Below are 15,699 nucleotides of genomic sequence, written 5' to 3' on the forward strand. Positions count from 1 at the left end.
TAGTGCACAATATAGATTTTATATTAAAAAATAAATGAAATTAGAATAATTTCACTCTGATTAATATGTTATTATGTGTACTATAATGTATGTATATATATGTATATATATATATATATATATATATATCTCTATCTAATTACTTACATGTAAATATTTTCTATTTTATTTAAAGATGTATTGAAGTAGATGAATATACTTCTATAAATTTAAAATTAATATATTTCTTAGATAATTTATTAATCTTAGAGATTTTTAGAAATTTTTTTATGAAATTATAAAACAAAATATCAAGGACATGAATCTTAAAGAAAGAAAACTTTAATGCACTTATATGTCACTTAAAAAAATTAGAAAATCACTCAAAGATGATATAGTATTAAACTAAAATGGCTATTGCCGGAGACAAAAAAACTAGAAAGCCTTGAAACAAGACTTAAGACTAAAAAAGAGTTGATAAGAGTAAAGAAGGTTTCATTCTTACTTCCATGTATACTCTTAATTATGAACTACATATCAATGTCCTATAGGACCTCTAAAACATGTTGACTTTGCAAGATATGTATATTAACTTGCAAGGCAAGTTTTTTATATGTATGCCACATAGTTAACTTGTTCTGAAAGCTATTAATACGTGATTAATTTATTGACTAATTTTTTAACCTATCAATCAATTACAAATACATATAAAGTCAAAACAACATCTATGAAGCTTCTAATAAGCTTTTCTAGAAAATATTATAAAATAAATCTATTTTTATTTACCTTTATTTAATCATATAGGTAAATAGTAGAGTAAATATTTAGGTCCGTGATCTTATCTTCTCTTTTAGGGATGAGTTTTACAAGGAGCAATCTTCATATATTGAGAAAATTCAAGATGTGACAAATTGTGATTGCCACATATTCTATTTGAAGATGGTTGATAGGTCCTCTCAACGATTGATAATATCCCATACAAAGGCAAGAAGACTATCATATTATTTACTTATTATTGAGACCTTTGTAACTTCTTTCAAATAAAACATTTGGAACATCGTCAGGAGTTTTTCTTACCTCTAATAAAATCACCAAACATCGGAAGTCTCTTCCAAGGTTGTGATGCCAAACACATTGTATTTTGCCATCTATTTGAGGCAAGACATGTCATTCTTGAGGATCTTCATCTCAAGTACATTGTCTTGAAGGTTGTGACAATTGCAATATGTCATTTGATAAGTCAACAAATGAAAGCTCTTAAGTTAAATCTTTTGGTTGTTGGTTTTCCATTTCTTTGAAGTCACAAATACACAGAGGCTAAAAACAAGGATAGAAAGTAGAATTCTATCTTGGATCTTATTTCTTTTTAGTGAAGATTTTCTATTTTTTATCTTAATTTTGATGGATGTCGTCGATAGAAAGCCTCAATTCTCTTTCCTACATTTGCAAGATTCTTTGTTGGCTTCCATGTGCATTCACTAATATCATATCCATATCAATGAATAAGATATTCTAAGCTATTTAGGTGCTACCTTGAATCTAAAATTTCTTCCGTCTTGAACTCTTAAATATTATCCACTTCTATAGGAGGAGGTGGCACTTTTCTTCTTCCCAAGATATTCACTTTCTTATATGGCTCAAAAAGAGATATGTGTAATATGAGATGGGTTTTCATAGACTTCAAAAGATGTAATTAATAAACAATAAGATTTACTTGTTTACAAATACAAAAAGATTCAAGCCTAGAATAGTTCAATTTGTCACAAGGGCAAGTAGTCTTCATATTACGATGAAGTAACCATGCCTTATCACCCATGTTGAATTATAATTATTCCTTGCAATAAGTATCTGGATTGATCTTTTGTCATTCTTGGGCTTCCTTTAATTGTGCCTTCATTGTTGCATGTAAATCTGACAAACAATTTGTCAAATCTTCTGCTGTAAGATTATTAATTTTTCAAAAGTCAAAAGTATCAAGTTATGGATGATAACCATAATTGATAAAAAAAAAATATATATATTTTTTGAGTAAAAGAGTATACTAAATTATTGTATGCAAACTTTGTCAATAACAAAAGAGTTATTCAATCACCTTGATGCAAATTGAAGGTACATCTCAAATACCACTCTAAAACTTGATTAATCCTTTATAATTATCCATCAGTTTGAAGATGAAAAGACAAAGACGGCTTTATATCTACCTTTAAAACCTTGAAAAGAGTTTTCTAAAATCTTGATATAAATTAAGTTCTCCTATCTAATATAATATCATTACATAATCTATGATAGAATAGATGTTGTCAAGAAAAAGCTTACCTATTTCTTTACTTGCAATAGATTTTGTATATCATACAAAATGTATGATTTTGGTAAAAAAATCTACTCTTACGAATATAGAATCATACAAACTTGAGATTGGAAGATTTGTGATAAAATCCATAGAAATAAAAGACCATGGTTGTTTTGAAATAGGTAATGGCTAAAGAAGTCCATATGTCACAGATATATATTTATTGTAATTATTATCTAAGTAATATGAATAGGTAGAAGTAGATAAAAGTAAATTAATTTCATAACACCTTTTAAAGAAACTTTCTAGAAGCTTTTTAGACACTGTTTTGACTTTATATATGTTTATAATTGATTGATAGGTTAGAAACTTGATCAACAAGCTATCTATATGACATCTATGTTAGTAGCTTGCAAAACAAGCTAACTATGTGGCATCATTGTATCATATTTGTACAAAATATATAAAAATTAGATAAGAACTATAAAAATTATTAGTTCTTAGTTTGTATTTTTTTATTAAATAAAATATTCAAAAAAATTAAAAATTATAATTAATTAATTAATTAAATATTATATAAAATAAAGATTAATAAAAATATATTTATATATATATATATATATATATATATATAGGTGAACAAATCCTATTAGCAATAAGTATTATAATTTTTAGAAATTAAAAGTAAATTATATAAAGAAAAAATAGGATTTAGGATAAATAAATTTTGAAAAATTTATTTAATATAAAATTTAATAGACATATTTTTAATAGATCTATAAATAGGTATATAAATTTTTATAAATTTCTTTAAATTACTATTTCTTACAAAATAAAACTTCTTTAATAGTAGCATGATGTGTGATGTCCACATCTTTTATATATTTATCTTTTTGATAGATTAGTATATAGCTTCTCTTAAAAAGAAAGAAGCCATATGTTAGTAGTAGCTTTGAGTAAGATGGCATCAATCCTTTGGAATCCTTAATCCTAATTTTTTTTTTCTTAAAAAAAATAAACAAACTCAAATAAAAATAAAAAATTTAGGGTTAGGATTTAGAAGTAAGATTTAGGATTTAGGGTTTAGAAATAAAATAGGATTTAGGATTTAGAAATAAAATAAAATTTAGGATTTTGAAAGGATGGCAACCATCTTAGAAGGAAGATATAAAGACTCTCTAAGGAGGTTTTGGCTTTCTCGTGTTTTTTTTGATTTACAAATGTTTAATGAAAAGATTTTTTTTTTTTTTTTTTTTTTTTTTTTGATATGAGGGACAAGTGAACTTACAAAGATTTTTATTTATAAAGTATTGTGCATTTTTTAAAGTTATAAGATAGTAGAACAAACTGTAGTAGTAAAAAACTCGATGTTTTTTCAAGGCAAAACTCTCTCTTCAAGACAGTGTCCATATAAAAAAGTTGCCTTGCAAGTCAAGATATGTGTCATACAAAGTCAACACATTTTTGGAGATCTTATAGAACATTTCTATATAAATTCCAGATAGATAGTATATATAAAAGTAAGAGTAAAGCCTTCTTCATTCTTATCAATTCTTTTTTTTTTTTTAGTCTAGTTTTAAGAGTCTCTAATTTCCTTGTCTTTTGGCAATAGCCATTCCAGTTTCTTTTCAAAATACATAATTCTCTAATTTCTATGTTTTCATATTTCCTTGAAAGAGCCTCATTTAACTATTTACTTTCATTGACTTCTTATCCTTGACAAATTGACAAGAGTATACTTAAAATATTAGAGCTTTGCCTTTTCTTAATTAAGAGTGGATTATCCCAATCTCTTGATAAGATATAAGCATATTAGAAGTTACAAATTACCCTCTACTATACTAATATTATTTTTAATATTTTCTTTGTTTTCAAATCCTCTTTTTTGTTTGCTTTGAGCAATATTAGATATTTTTTTTCTAAGTATTATCATGGTAGAGCTTCTTAAAATAAAAAGTGTAATAGTACAAATACAAGAGCAATTGAGGGAATTGATGTTTGTAATGCATCAATTTAGTTTATCATGTTTAAAAGCAACAAAAATGGCAAGAAGTAAAGATATAGAAATTATTGGAACCACTTCAATATCTACACCAAATCACATCCTTTTTTCTATAATAGAACATCCTTCCAGTGTTACAAAATCTAGAATTGATTTACACAAGAAGTTTGATGGTACAAGATCTAAGTTTTAAGGATTTATCAATCAATATTTTATATTATTATGGTTATCATCTTTTTTTGAATGACAAGATCTAATATTGAATAATCTAGAGGCTTTTTTGGTAGAATTTTGATTTATGTATGGAAAACATAATGTAATTTGTATTGCAAAAAATAAGATTTGTATCTTGCAACAAGAAAATCAATTAGTGATATCATATACTTTATAATTTCGATAATTATTGACTAATGTCAAATGAGATTATGTTGCCTTTATTAGCTAATTTTTTTACAGATTATAATATGAGATAAAAAAATTGATGCTCAACTTACTTGATACTCAGACATTGAATCAAGCAATTGACTTTTTTGTAACATATGACAATCAGATTTTTAAGTTTTAATTTAAAAATTATACAAGAAAACCTCCACGTTATTATAATTCAATGACAACATCAATGATTTCAAATCTAAACATTTGAAAGTAGAAGATATATAATTAATGCAATATGTTTTATACCTCTTGCTAAATAAGAAAAGAATTATCGACATCAAGAAGAATTGTGTTTATATTGTAGAGAAACTAAGTACACTACTCAACATTGTTTAAAAAAATGACACAACTACAAAATGAAGAGTATAATTGTTAAAGAAGAAAAATGTCAAAAAACAAATTTGTCTAATTATACTAGCAAGTATACGGCTAGAATCTTGTATAAATAAAGGTCCTATCTTCTTCTCATAACTCTTCCTTTATTTTATAATATATGTGCTTTTAGGACATAATAATCACAAGGCCTCTATTTTAATAGATTCAAGAGCCTCAACTTGTTTTTTAAGTAAAGAATTTATTAAAAGCCATAGAATACCATTAGTATAAAAAACTAGATCCATACATGTAAATTCATAGATAGCCGTCCATTATCTTCTAGAGATATTATTTATAAAATACTTCCTATAGATGTAGAAATAAATAATCATAATAGTTGGATAATTTTTAATATAATTATGTCTCCTTCTAATTTGGTAATTTTAGGTTTATTGTTGCAAAAAAAATATAATCCTTTAATAGATTGAATTTCTCATAAACTTGACTTTTTTCAAAGTATTATTAAGATTTTTGTACAAAGCCATGAATTTAGTGTAGCCAAACTTATACTTGTAGGTGCAAAAGCTTTCTTGCATGCTAAAAAAGAAGGATTATTTTTTGTTATTTATACCACACTTATTTTTAATGTTGAAAAGACTTCAAGTCACATTCTAAAAAACTATCAAGATTTTCAAGATGTTTTTGAGAAGAATGGAAATATTTTCCTAGAGCATCATCTATATGATTGTTCAATCGACCTTAAATAGGGAAGTCAGGCATCTTTTGGTCCAATCTATAGTCAATCATAAAATGAGTTGATTGAATTCAAGAAGTACATTGACAAGAATTTGGCCAAGAATTTAAAATCTCCTATATGAATTTCCAACAAAGAACTATTCAAAATCTCCTATAGGAGCTCCTATCTTATTTGTGAAGAAAAAACATGGATCATTGCAAATGTATGTAGATTATCAAAGACTCAACAAGATTACTATCAAGAATAGATATCTTTTATACTTTATATCTGAACTTCTTGATCATCTAAATCAAACTAAGATCTATGCAAAAATAGATCTACAAGAAGCGTACAATTTGGTCCACATTAAAGAAAGAGATGAATTAAAGACTATATTTTGAATAAGGTATGGGCACTTTGAATATAATGTCATGCCTTTTGGATTTATAAATGTACCAATTACTTTTCAACATCTTATGAATGATATTTTTTTTTTAGTTTCTAGATGTTTTTGTTATTTGTTATTTAGATGAAATTTTAATCTATTCTAAGAACACAAAAGAGCATAAAGTTTATATTTGTCATGTATAACAAAAACTTAGAGATGCAAGATTATATCCCAAGTTGAAAAAATATGTATTCCATACTACTCAAGTTGACTTCCTAGGATATATCATTTCCAACAAAGAACTTATGATGGATGCAAAGAAGATTCAAACTATTATAGATTGAAAGATTTCAAGAACAATAAGAGATGTGTAATACTTTTTGGGCTTTGTCAATTACTATTTGATTTTTATCAAGAATTTTTTTCAAGTTACAATTCTTCTTATACATCTTATATGCAAAGAAGTTAAAGCATCTTTTAAAGCCTTGAAATCAACATTTATTTCTATACAAATGATGTATTGCATTGACTTTTTCAAGGCATTTTTTATGAAAAAAGATGCATCAAATTTTACTATAGGTGTTATTTTGTTACAAATAAGAGAAGATGACAAGCTCCACCTAGTAGCTTTCCATTCCAAGAAATTTTCAACAGCCAAGATTAACTATGAGATCTACAAAAAAAACTTCTTGCAATTGTGGATTCTTTTTAAGAATGGCATCATTATCTAAAAGACACTTCTAGTCCAACCACTATATATATATATATATATATATATATATATTACAAGAACCTCGATTATTTCATAGCAGCATGTATTTTGAATCGTCGCAACTAGAAAAAAAATCTTGATGAAGATTTCATAGTAATTGGCAAAGTTTAAAAAATATTACACATTTCTTACTGTTTTTGAAATCTTCCAATCTATGATAGTCTAGACCTTCTTTGCATCCATCATTAGTTCTTTGTTGGAAATGATATATCTTAAGCAGTCAACTTGAATAGTATAGAATATATTCTTTATTAAATTGGCATATAATCTTGTATCTCTAAATTTTTATAACATACAAAAAATATGAACTTCATGCTCTTTTGTATTCTTAGAATAAATTAAGATGTCGTCTAAATAATAAATGATAAAATCATGAAGAAATTCACAAAAGACATCATTTATTAGATGTTGAAAAGTAGTTGGTACATTTAAAAGTCCAAAAGACATGATATTATATTCAAAATATCCATACCTAGTTCAAAATATAATTTTTCATATATTTCTTTTTTTTAATGTGTACTAGATTATATTTTCTTTATAGATCTATTTTTATATAGATATTTACTTAATTAAGTTGATCAAGAAGTTATAAAATCAAAAATAGAGGATACCTATTTTTAATGGTGATCTTTTTTAGTCTTTGATAGTCTACACACATTTGCAAAGATTTGTCTTTTTTCTTTACTAATAAAATAGGAACCTCGGTTGGAGATTTAAAATAGCATATAAAATTTTTAGCCAAATTTTTATTAATATATTCCTTAAGTATAGCCAATTTGCTTTGTAATAGGCTATTGATTAGTCTAAATGGTGGTTGGCTTCCTTCTTGAAGATCAATGGAACAATCATAAAGACAATACTTTGGAAAAATATTTTCATTCTTTTTTTCAAAAACATCCTAAAAATCTTAATACTTGCTAAAAATACTACTTGCTATCTTTCTACCATCAGAAATGGGCATGGCATATATAACAAAAGATGTCCATTCTTTTACAACATGCATGAAAGCTCTTGCACCTACTAATAAGGGTTTAGATATCCTAGACTTATATATTTTTATTTAACTAATGGAATTTTGGATTAAACTACCAAAAAAATTAAGATTATAAGAAATTCAATCTATTTGAAGATTATATTTTTTTAATCAAGATAATTCTAAAATAATCAAATTATACAAAGATCTTATTACATTAAATATTATCATACTATTATTATCTTTAATTTTTACATCTAAAAGAATAGTCTAATGTATAAGATATTCAAAAGATAACAAATGACCATCTATGACTTCTACAAGTATAATTTTAGTTTTTTTGACTAACAATATTTCTTATTTTTTGGAAAAAAAATTGTCTATAAAAAAAGTTGAGGCTCTTAAATCTAAAAAAGATAAGACTTTGTGATTTTTTGGTCCTAAATAAATTTCTATAGTAAAATAAGGTGAAGGATTTTAGGAGAAAATATGACCTTTATTAAGAATTATATAAGATTCTAACTGCATAGTTCTTATTATAGTTGGAGAAACTTATTTTTTGAAACATTTTTTTCTTTAGCAACCATGCTTTTTATTTTGTAGTTGCATTATTTCTTTGGATAATGTTCGGTGGTATGTGTACCTTCTCTATAATACAAGCATAAATCTTCTTGACATTATTAAGTCTATTTTTTGCTTTGTGAAGAATTTAAAATATATTATATCAATTTGCATTGATTATGGCCTTAATAAATAAGTTTTTGAAAATTTGGGAGCTTTCATCATTATTTGACTTGTTCTTCTTCAACCAAATCTTTACTCTTGACATCTTTTAAATAATTAATTTTTGCATGCAATGGCTTGAGCAATAAATTATTTCAAAGATTTTGCCTCTAATATTATTAATAACAAATCTTTGATATTATCCTTCAACCCATATCAAAAGTGATTGATAAGGGCTTTGTTATTTCAATCCATGTTGCAAACAAGCTTTTGGAATTTAAGAGCATATATAGTGGTTGACCATGATCTTTGCCATAAAAATAAGAGCTTAGTCTCTACTATTCTTTTTTGGTCATTTTTTCCTAATATAGCTGCAAACACTTCTAGAAATGAATTCAAATGATAAAGAAGTCACGAATCCTTTTCCAATAAAAGTACAAATCAAGAGAGATCACTTTCCAATAAAAGTGCACCTATGAATCTCACTTGAGTAAATCTATCAAAGTATTAGAAGAAATGCAACCTTATATAGAGCGTGACTTGTTGCAAAAATCCTCAAAAGTTTGATCTTATTCCATCAAACTTTTTAGACATATTAATCCTTATCCTTGACATACTTGTAGAAATAAAACTTTTTGGATTTGGTTGTGAGGTTGTTCTACTTACTTCCTTTAATTATACAACTTCTTAATGCAGACTCTGAACTTCTTCTATAGGCATAGGAATAGTACATCTATGATTAATATTAGAAATATGTTAGATTTCTACTCTTAGAATGTTTCAAAGCTCATGAAGATCTACAATAGTTGCAAATTTATTCTCACTTCCCTTGAAAGTAGTATCCATAATCTTTGCTTTCATAGACAATTCAAACAAATTCAAAAGTTAAATTAGAGGACAATAATCTGCAACCTCTAATATCAAATAAAAATTTACACAAAGAAAAAAAATCTACTTTCTTTAAAGAAAAAATTAGTATTAAAAAACAAGATTATTTGTTTAAAGGCGAGTAGTCAACAATCTTCAAAATACAATAATAGAAGTAAGACAATCTACTTATTTTTAAAATAAGGTAAAAATAGTAAGTTAGTACTCTTGTCAAACTATTAAAGACATGAATCTTGAAGAAAGAAATCCTTAATACACCCTTGTGTCACTCAATAGAACTAGAAAGTCACTTAAAGATGATATAGTATTAAACTAGAATAGCTATTGTCAAAGACAAGAAGATTTAAAAGTCTTAAAAGAAGACTAAAGACAAAAAAAGAGTTGACAAGAATAAAGAAGGCTTTACTCTTGCCTCCATATATATTCTTAACTAAGAACTATGTGAAACGTCTTATAGGACCTCCAAAACATGTTGACTTTGCAAGATATGTATCTTAATTTGAAAGGCAAGTTTTTTATATATATGCTACATAATTAGCTTGTTCTACGAGCTATCAATACATGGTTAATTTATTGATGAAGTTTCTAACCTACCAATCAACTACAAACACATGTAAAGTCAAAGCAATATCTATGAAGCTTTTAGGAAGCTTCTCTAAAAAATATTATGTAATAAATATATTTTTATTTATTTCTACTTAATCATATAGATAAATGTTAGAATAAATAAATATATATATATATATATATATATATATATATATATATATCCGTGACACAAAGTCTATAGCATTTTTTATCCAATACATTTAAAAAAGTTAATTTAGTCATAAAACTAATAAAAGTATCATTGTATTTTTTATAGTTGATATATTGTATCACAAATTTTATTAAGATTAGAAGTGTATATCCATATATTTTTTCATCCACTAAAAGAGCCATATATCTATTCATTCATCTATTTAGCTACTTATGTAATCATCCATATAATAATTGTTTAAGATTATTTCATATTTAAAATTCTATCATTTAAATATTATTTTTTTACAAGAGATTAACATCTTTTTTATTTTAAGATTAAGAAGAATAAAATTGATGTAAAAAAAAATTATAATTAGTGGAGTTGGAACAATAATGCATTAATAACAAATATTATTTAGATGTATACACTTGTATAATAGAAGAGTAAAAGGTTATAATATTATTTAATCTACTAGTAATTACAAGTGATGTTACAACTAAAAATAAATAAATTATTAAAGTTGGTTGAATTGGTATTGTTAGTGCAATGCATAGAAACTACAATAATTATTTGTGCTATTACTTCTTAAGAAGTTATTGCAAAATATTGTAGAATTACATGTATCATAAATCTATTGAAGGTTGTTTAGACTTTAGAGATTTTCGATTGTTTTGTAGCTACTACAACTTGATGATGCTACTTTGCATAATAAAATCTATTAATATTAGATAAAATATTTAAAAATAGAAAAAATAAGTAATTTTTTATATACATTTAAGTTTTTTGCTATATAATTTATGATTTTTATTTATTAAGTTAATATATTATATATATATATATAATTTGTATCTTAATATTTATATATTTGATATAAAAGCAAACAATGTCTTATTTAATTTATGTTTTTATATAGTAAACATACAAAATAATTATATAAAAAATATTAGTATAACTTTATAATTAATCACCATAAAAATTATATACTTAAAAATATTTAAATTTACTTAAGAGGTTTCAATCTACCTAAAACTTAATATAACATGTTACTTCTATAATAAAGTTCTTCAAAATAAAATAAAGTATCTTTTTAACTAAAGAAAAAAAAAATTGTGTTTGTCATCATCCATCCAAACGTCCATACATCTATACAAATTATGTTGTCCTTTAATATTTTACTACACCTCAATGACTTCCTTTTATATTTTACCATATAAAGAAAAGAAAAAAAAACACACACACACAAGGAATTTGTAATGTTATTTTAATTGTGAATATCAAATTTAAAACTCAAAAAAAAAAAAAAAATAATATAAGAAAAAATTCTACTCTTCGCATCAATATAAATGTTACTTCTTTAATAAAAAAAATGGAAAGAAAAGAAAAGAGAAACCCTTTTTGACGCATTCTTGGTCCGAACTCAACCATGACTCAGGGTGGAAAGTTTCAGCTGCCCGAGCCAAACCGGGGGCCATCCCGAACCTACCCCTTGATGAAATTCGATAGATGAGATCAAAAACGGGAGAACATTCATCGACGCATTTGCCACCCGTCGACTGCGGAGGCAGCACTCAATGCTGACGTGGCATTGGGGGGGGGGGGTTTCCTTTTCTTTGTTTTTTTATTTGTTTATTTGTTTTGTTTTGTTTTTGTTTTTGTTTTTTTTTCTTTTTTCTTTTTTCTTTTTTTAGCTCCAGCGTCGTCGTCGTGGGTGTGGGTCACGCGCGATGCCGTCTTTGCCCTGTTTTGATTCTCGCATTAGACAACGCTTTCCCAGTTGTTGGAACCAATCACTCGACCCACATGGGTCGTGTTTATAAAATCACCTCGCTGGCTTGCTCGCTCGCACTGTGCCCCATCCTTGCCCCCCTGTGATTCCTCTGGATTTGTGTATAAGTGTCGCAGCGCTGTGAAGGGTCGGCTTTTTGGTGCGGGAGTTTATACATCCAGGGTTTCTTCCTCGTAATTTTGGTTTTTGTAACTTTGTTGTGATGAACTCCCCCCAGGAGTAGGTATGTCTTGAATGGCTTGAAACGATGCAGGGCACTCCTTTACTACTTCTTGGAGGGGATACTTTTTAATTCTTATTTTTAGAATAATTTTCCTCTTTGATGTGTGTGTGTGTGAGTGTGTTTTTTTTGTGTTTTTTTTTTTCCTCTGAATCTATTCATCAGCTGCCATGGCTGTGCACTCCAGCTGTTTTCTAAACTCAACTACTTGCTTCTCAGGTGGAGGTCGTTCCTGTGTATGTGACAGACAATCCAATTACTTTGAGGTTACGCCAGTAGTTAATTGAGTGGGTAGGAGGTTACGTTTGGAGCTATGGGGGAAAGGTCCAAGCTAGAGAGGTTGGTGTCGGATACAGAGCGCAGCATTCACGAGAAAAAAAATGTAGTGCTGCAAAAGATCGAACAGGAAAATGAAAGTCTCGAGGAGTTGGCTAACGAGAAGCCACCGGGTGGGGGCCTGCCACCCACTGAGGCCTTAAAATGCTTCTTTGACCGCATTCCTTTATTCTCTGTTCCAGGAATCGCCAATGCAGAAGGTTAGGCCCAGTCCCTCTCAGAAATCTGTGTCGCGACGTTAACGAGGATGTCTGCAATGAATCCCAACAAATTCAGGTCTCCAGGAAATTTTCTTCTGTCAGAACTCTGCTCGAAGAAGGAGAGAGATCTTAGCTTTTAGTGGACTTCGTATGCCTGCAAGAATTAGAAATCAATTTTATAATTCAGTTGCTGACAGGGCAGGTTTTGTTGTGATATTAGTGTTGGAGCTTGATATGAGGGACACTATAAGTACCGCTATTGAGAAAATGTACATTCTGAAAGTTCTTGGTGCTCCAATCCGGGATCCTCATAAGACTAGTGGTGTGCCATTGGCGGATCAGTACGTGGGTCTTCTGGACTTCGCCAGCCTTGTCCTCTGGGCTCTAGAGGTATTGTGGTTGAATTTCAATTTTTTTTACAGTTTCTCTTTCTCATCAGAAGCTCATCTGATCTCGTGAAGGGCCCATTGTTTCTAGTGCAATTCTATTACTATTTGATCCTCCCCCCCCCCCCCCCGCCTCTTTCCATTCTTGTTATTAGCGAGAACTGAATTTCTTCTCACTTGATGTGAAGGAGTTAGAAGTTGCAGAGGCAGATGCAAAAATTTCCGGTATGGCATTGAGCCCCACCGATGCACCTCAAAATGCCACTTCTTCCGTGGAAGCAAGAAATCCAAAAAGAGCAAAAGAGTTATTAGCACGTGCAGGGGAGAAACTGTCGCCGGGAGCGCAGGCGAAACAAAATTCACCGACACCTGAGAGCACATCAACTTCCCAAGAAGAACCACACAGCCGCGGAGGCTTCTTTGGCCTTTTAGACAAACTCGACACAGTGAATTCTACCCAGGTGATCACTACATCCGTCTTGAACAATCGTCGGGATGTTTATATTTGAAAGAGCACACATGCATTGTGCTCCAGCTGAATTACTCTGGCTCATTGAGGAAGTTTCTGTGTGAAGGTGAGTGTTATGGCACGATCATTTCGGTGGGGTCCCTTTCTGCCAGTGCGTCCCGAAGATACGCTTCTTCACGTCTTGCTTCTACTCTCCAAACATCGGCTAAAAGCTGTTCCAGTGGTGGATGCTGACTCGAAGAGCGTCAGGGGCTTCATCACTCAGGTATTACCCAAGCGTGCGAGCTCAAGCTTGGGTATAGAAACTGATAACGCACCTTTAGACAATACTTCTGAAATCATATGTCTTCACGGTATACCAAGGTTGTGCTGCAACAATTGTATGGGGTTTCTGTTCATGAGGAGATATCTTTTTGGGCGGTTTTTGCAATTTTTTCTTTGTTCATGTTGCTTCTGCTGGTCCCAAAGTCGTTTAAAAACAACTATGTGCGGGCTATATCTTTCTAGCATACGCTGGTGCACTAAGGTCGTCAAACCTAATATTGTGTTTTGGGGGTGTGCACAGGACGTTGCTGTTCAGTTATTGCTTCAGTGTGAGGGATTGCACTGGTTTGAGACAATTGCCGAGCAGAAACTCAGTAACGCTGGGTGAGATTCGTTTGCTAGTCTTGTTTAACTGTTGTTGTGATATTTATCGCGGATGGTAAGAGCAGGATGCTTAACCAATTCATTCCAAATCAAGCTGGGTCTCTCCGACGAAGGAAACATACTAATTGAGAGAATTTCTGGCTTTTAGGTTTGAAGCTGAGTCCAACGGGGGACAAATGATCTCAGTCCACGACGACGACACTCTCATGACAGCGCTGCGTGCAATGTGGAAGTACCGAATCAGCGGCGTGCCAGTTCTCGACCGATCTACTAAGCGCCTCATCGGAAACATCCGCTACTGCGATTTAAGAATAATATTAGACGAACCTGAAGTATTTTACCATCGCAAGTGAGTTCTCCTCCACCATCGTCTACATCTCCAAACTATGTCCTTTTCTCAACAAAACTGCTTCCAACTGCAATTCCTTTAGAGTTTGACAGTTGATGTAACCGTTCACTGGCAGGGAGATGCTTGCTCGGGATTTCTTGCAAGAAGATGGTGGCACGCATCCTCAGGAAACTCCCCAGCCAGAGGATTTCACGGCTGCAGCATCTGCTGCAGCACTGAGCCTGTCCAACATCCAAACACCAGGGATGCAGGACCCAGTGACGTTCAGCTCCAGTGACAGCATGAAGGAAGCTATGCAGAAGCTGTTCAGAGCTCGCAGCGACAGGGGGTTCATAGTGGACAACGAAGGACGAGTGAAGGGCGTGGTGACATTACGAGACATCCTGATGCAATTCTCTCCTCCTGTTGTAGAGCCACGCAATATGCACATGGGTGGATTCTTCGACACCGCCCTGGAGCAGACTGACGCTTTCCTGGGTCCCGGCTCCGTCGTCACGCTCCACCAGAGCTGATCCTATAACCGTATGCGCAGACTCACTGTGGTGCTTCTAAGCAAAATGAACCAGGCACACAGTCCACGTGGATGATGTCTTGGCAGGATATGTTGTAGTGTTTAGGATCTTATCGTAAGAGAGAGGAGTTAGTGAACTGCAACTGTGACTATAATTCTTTTTAATCTTTTTACACATACTGTAGTGAACCATTGTACACAGATAGGTGGGTTCAGTAAGCATGGTTAAGATTTCACAGTTGGGATTTGAATTGTTTATCTTTTTAACTTCTTATTATTATTTTGCAATCTTAGGTGTAACTTTGTCATTGTGTGGTTGCTGGAGGTCATTTTGGATAAGATTGTTTTTTCTTTTGTTTTATTTTTATCTGTATATGTAAAATAATGCTTTAGAGTCTACTCTCGATGTTGTTTTTTGTTTTTATTTTTCTTAAACTTTAAATTTGTATACATTTAACATTTGTTGGATTGTAAATGTTGGACAATTGTCAAAATTTGTGATATACTAAGGACAGGTTGTTATTTTTTGTTTTCAGTAAGTTTAATTAATT

General features: G+C 30.0%; 1 protein-coding gene across 4 annotated transcripts; it reads left to right on the forward strand.

The window, feature by feature from the left end:
- Positions 1-11,984: 11,984 nt before the first annotated feature.
- On the forward strand, positions 11,985-15,436 carry LOC112279385 (SNF1-related protein kinase regulatory subunit gamma-1). 4 transcript variants are annotated; one of them, XM_090248708.1, is made up of 8 exons: positions 11,985-12,168; positions 12,469-12,785; positions 13,006-13,175; positions 13,360-13,632; positions 13,747-13,905; positions 14,206-14,288; positions 14,437-14,637; positions 14,753-15,436. In XM_090248708.1, the coding sequence occupies exons 2-8, from the start codon at positions 12,563-12,565 to the stop codon at positions 15,147-15,149; spliced, it is 1,506 nt and encodes a 501-aa protein (XP_090104834.1). In that variant the 5' UTR covers positions 11,985-12,168; positions 12,469-12,562; the 3' UTR covers positions 15,150-15,436. The 4 variants fall into 4 exon arrangements, with proteins under 4 accessions (XP_090104834.1, XP_024369542.1, XP_024369540.1 ...); XM_024513774.2 differs by having other exon boundaries at positions 11,996-12,252; XM_024513772.2 differs by having other exon boundaries at positions 12,021-12,252; positions 12,988-13,175.
- Positions 15,437-15,699: the final 263 nt, after the last annotated feature.

Source organism: Physcomitrium patens, chromosome 3 (assembly GCF_059467195.1).
Source record: "Physcomitrium patens ecotype Gransden chromosome 3, ASM5946719v1, whole genome shotgun sequence".
In the NCBI taxonomy this organism is placed as follows: Eukaryota; Viridiplantae; Streptophyta; class Bryopsida; order Funariales; family Funariaceae; genus Physcomitrium; species Physcomitrium patens.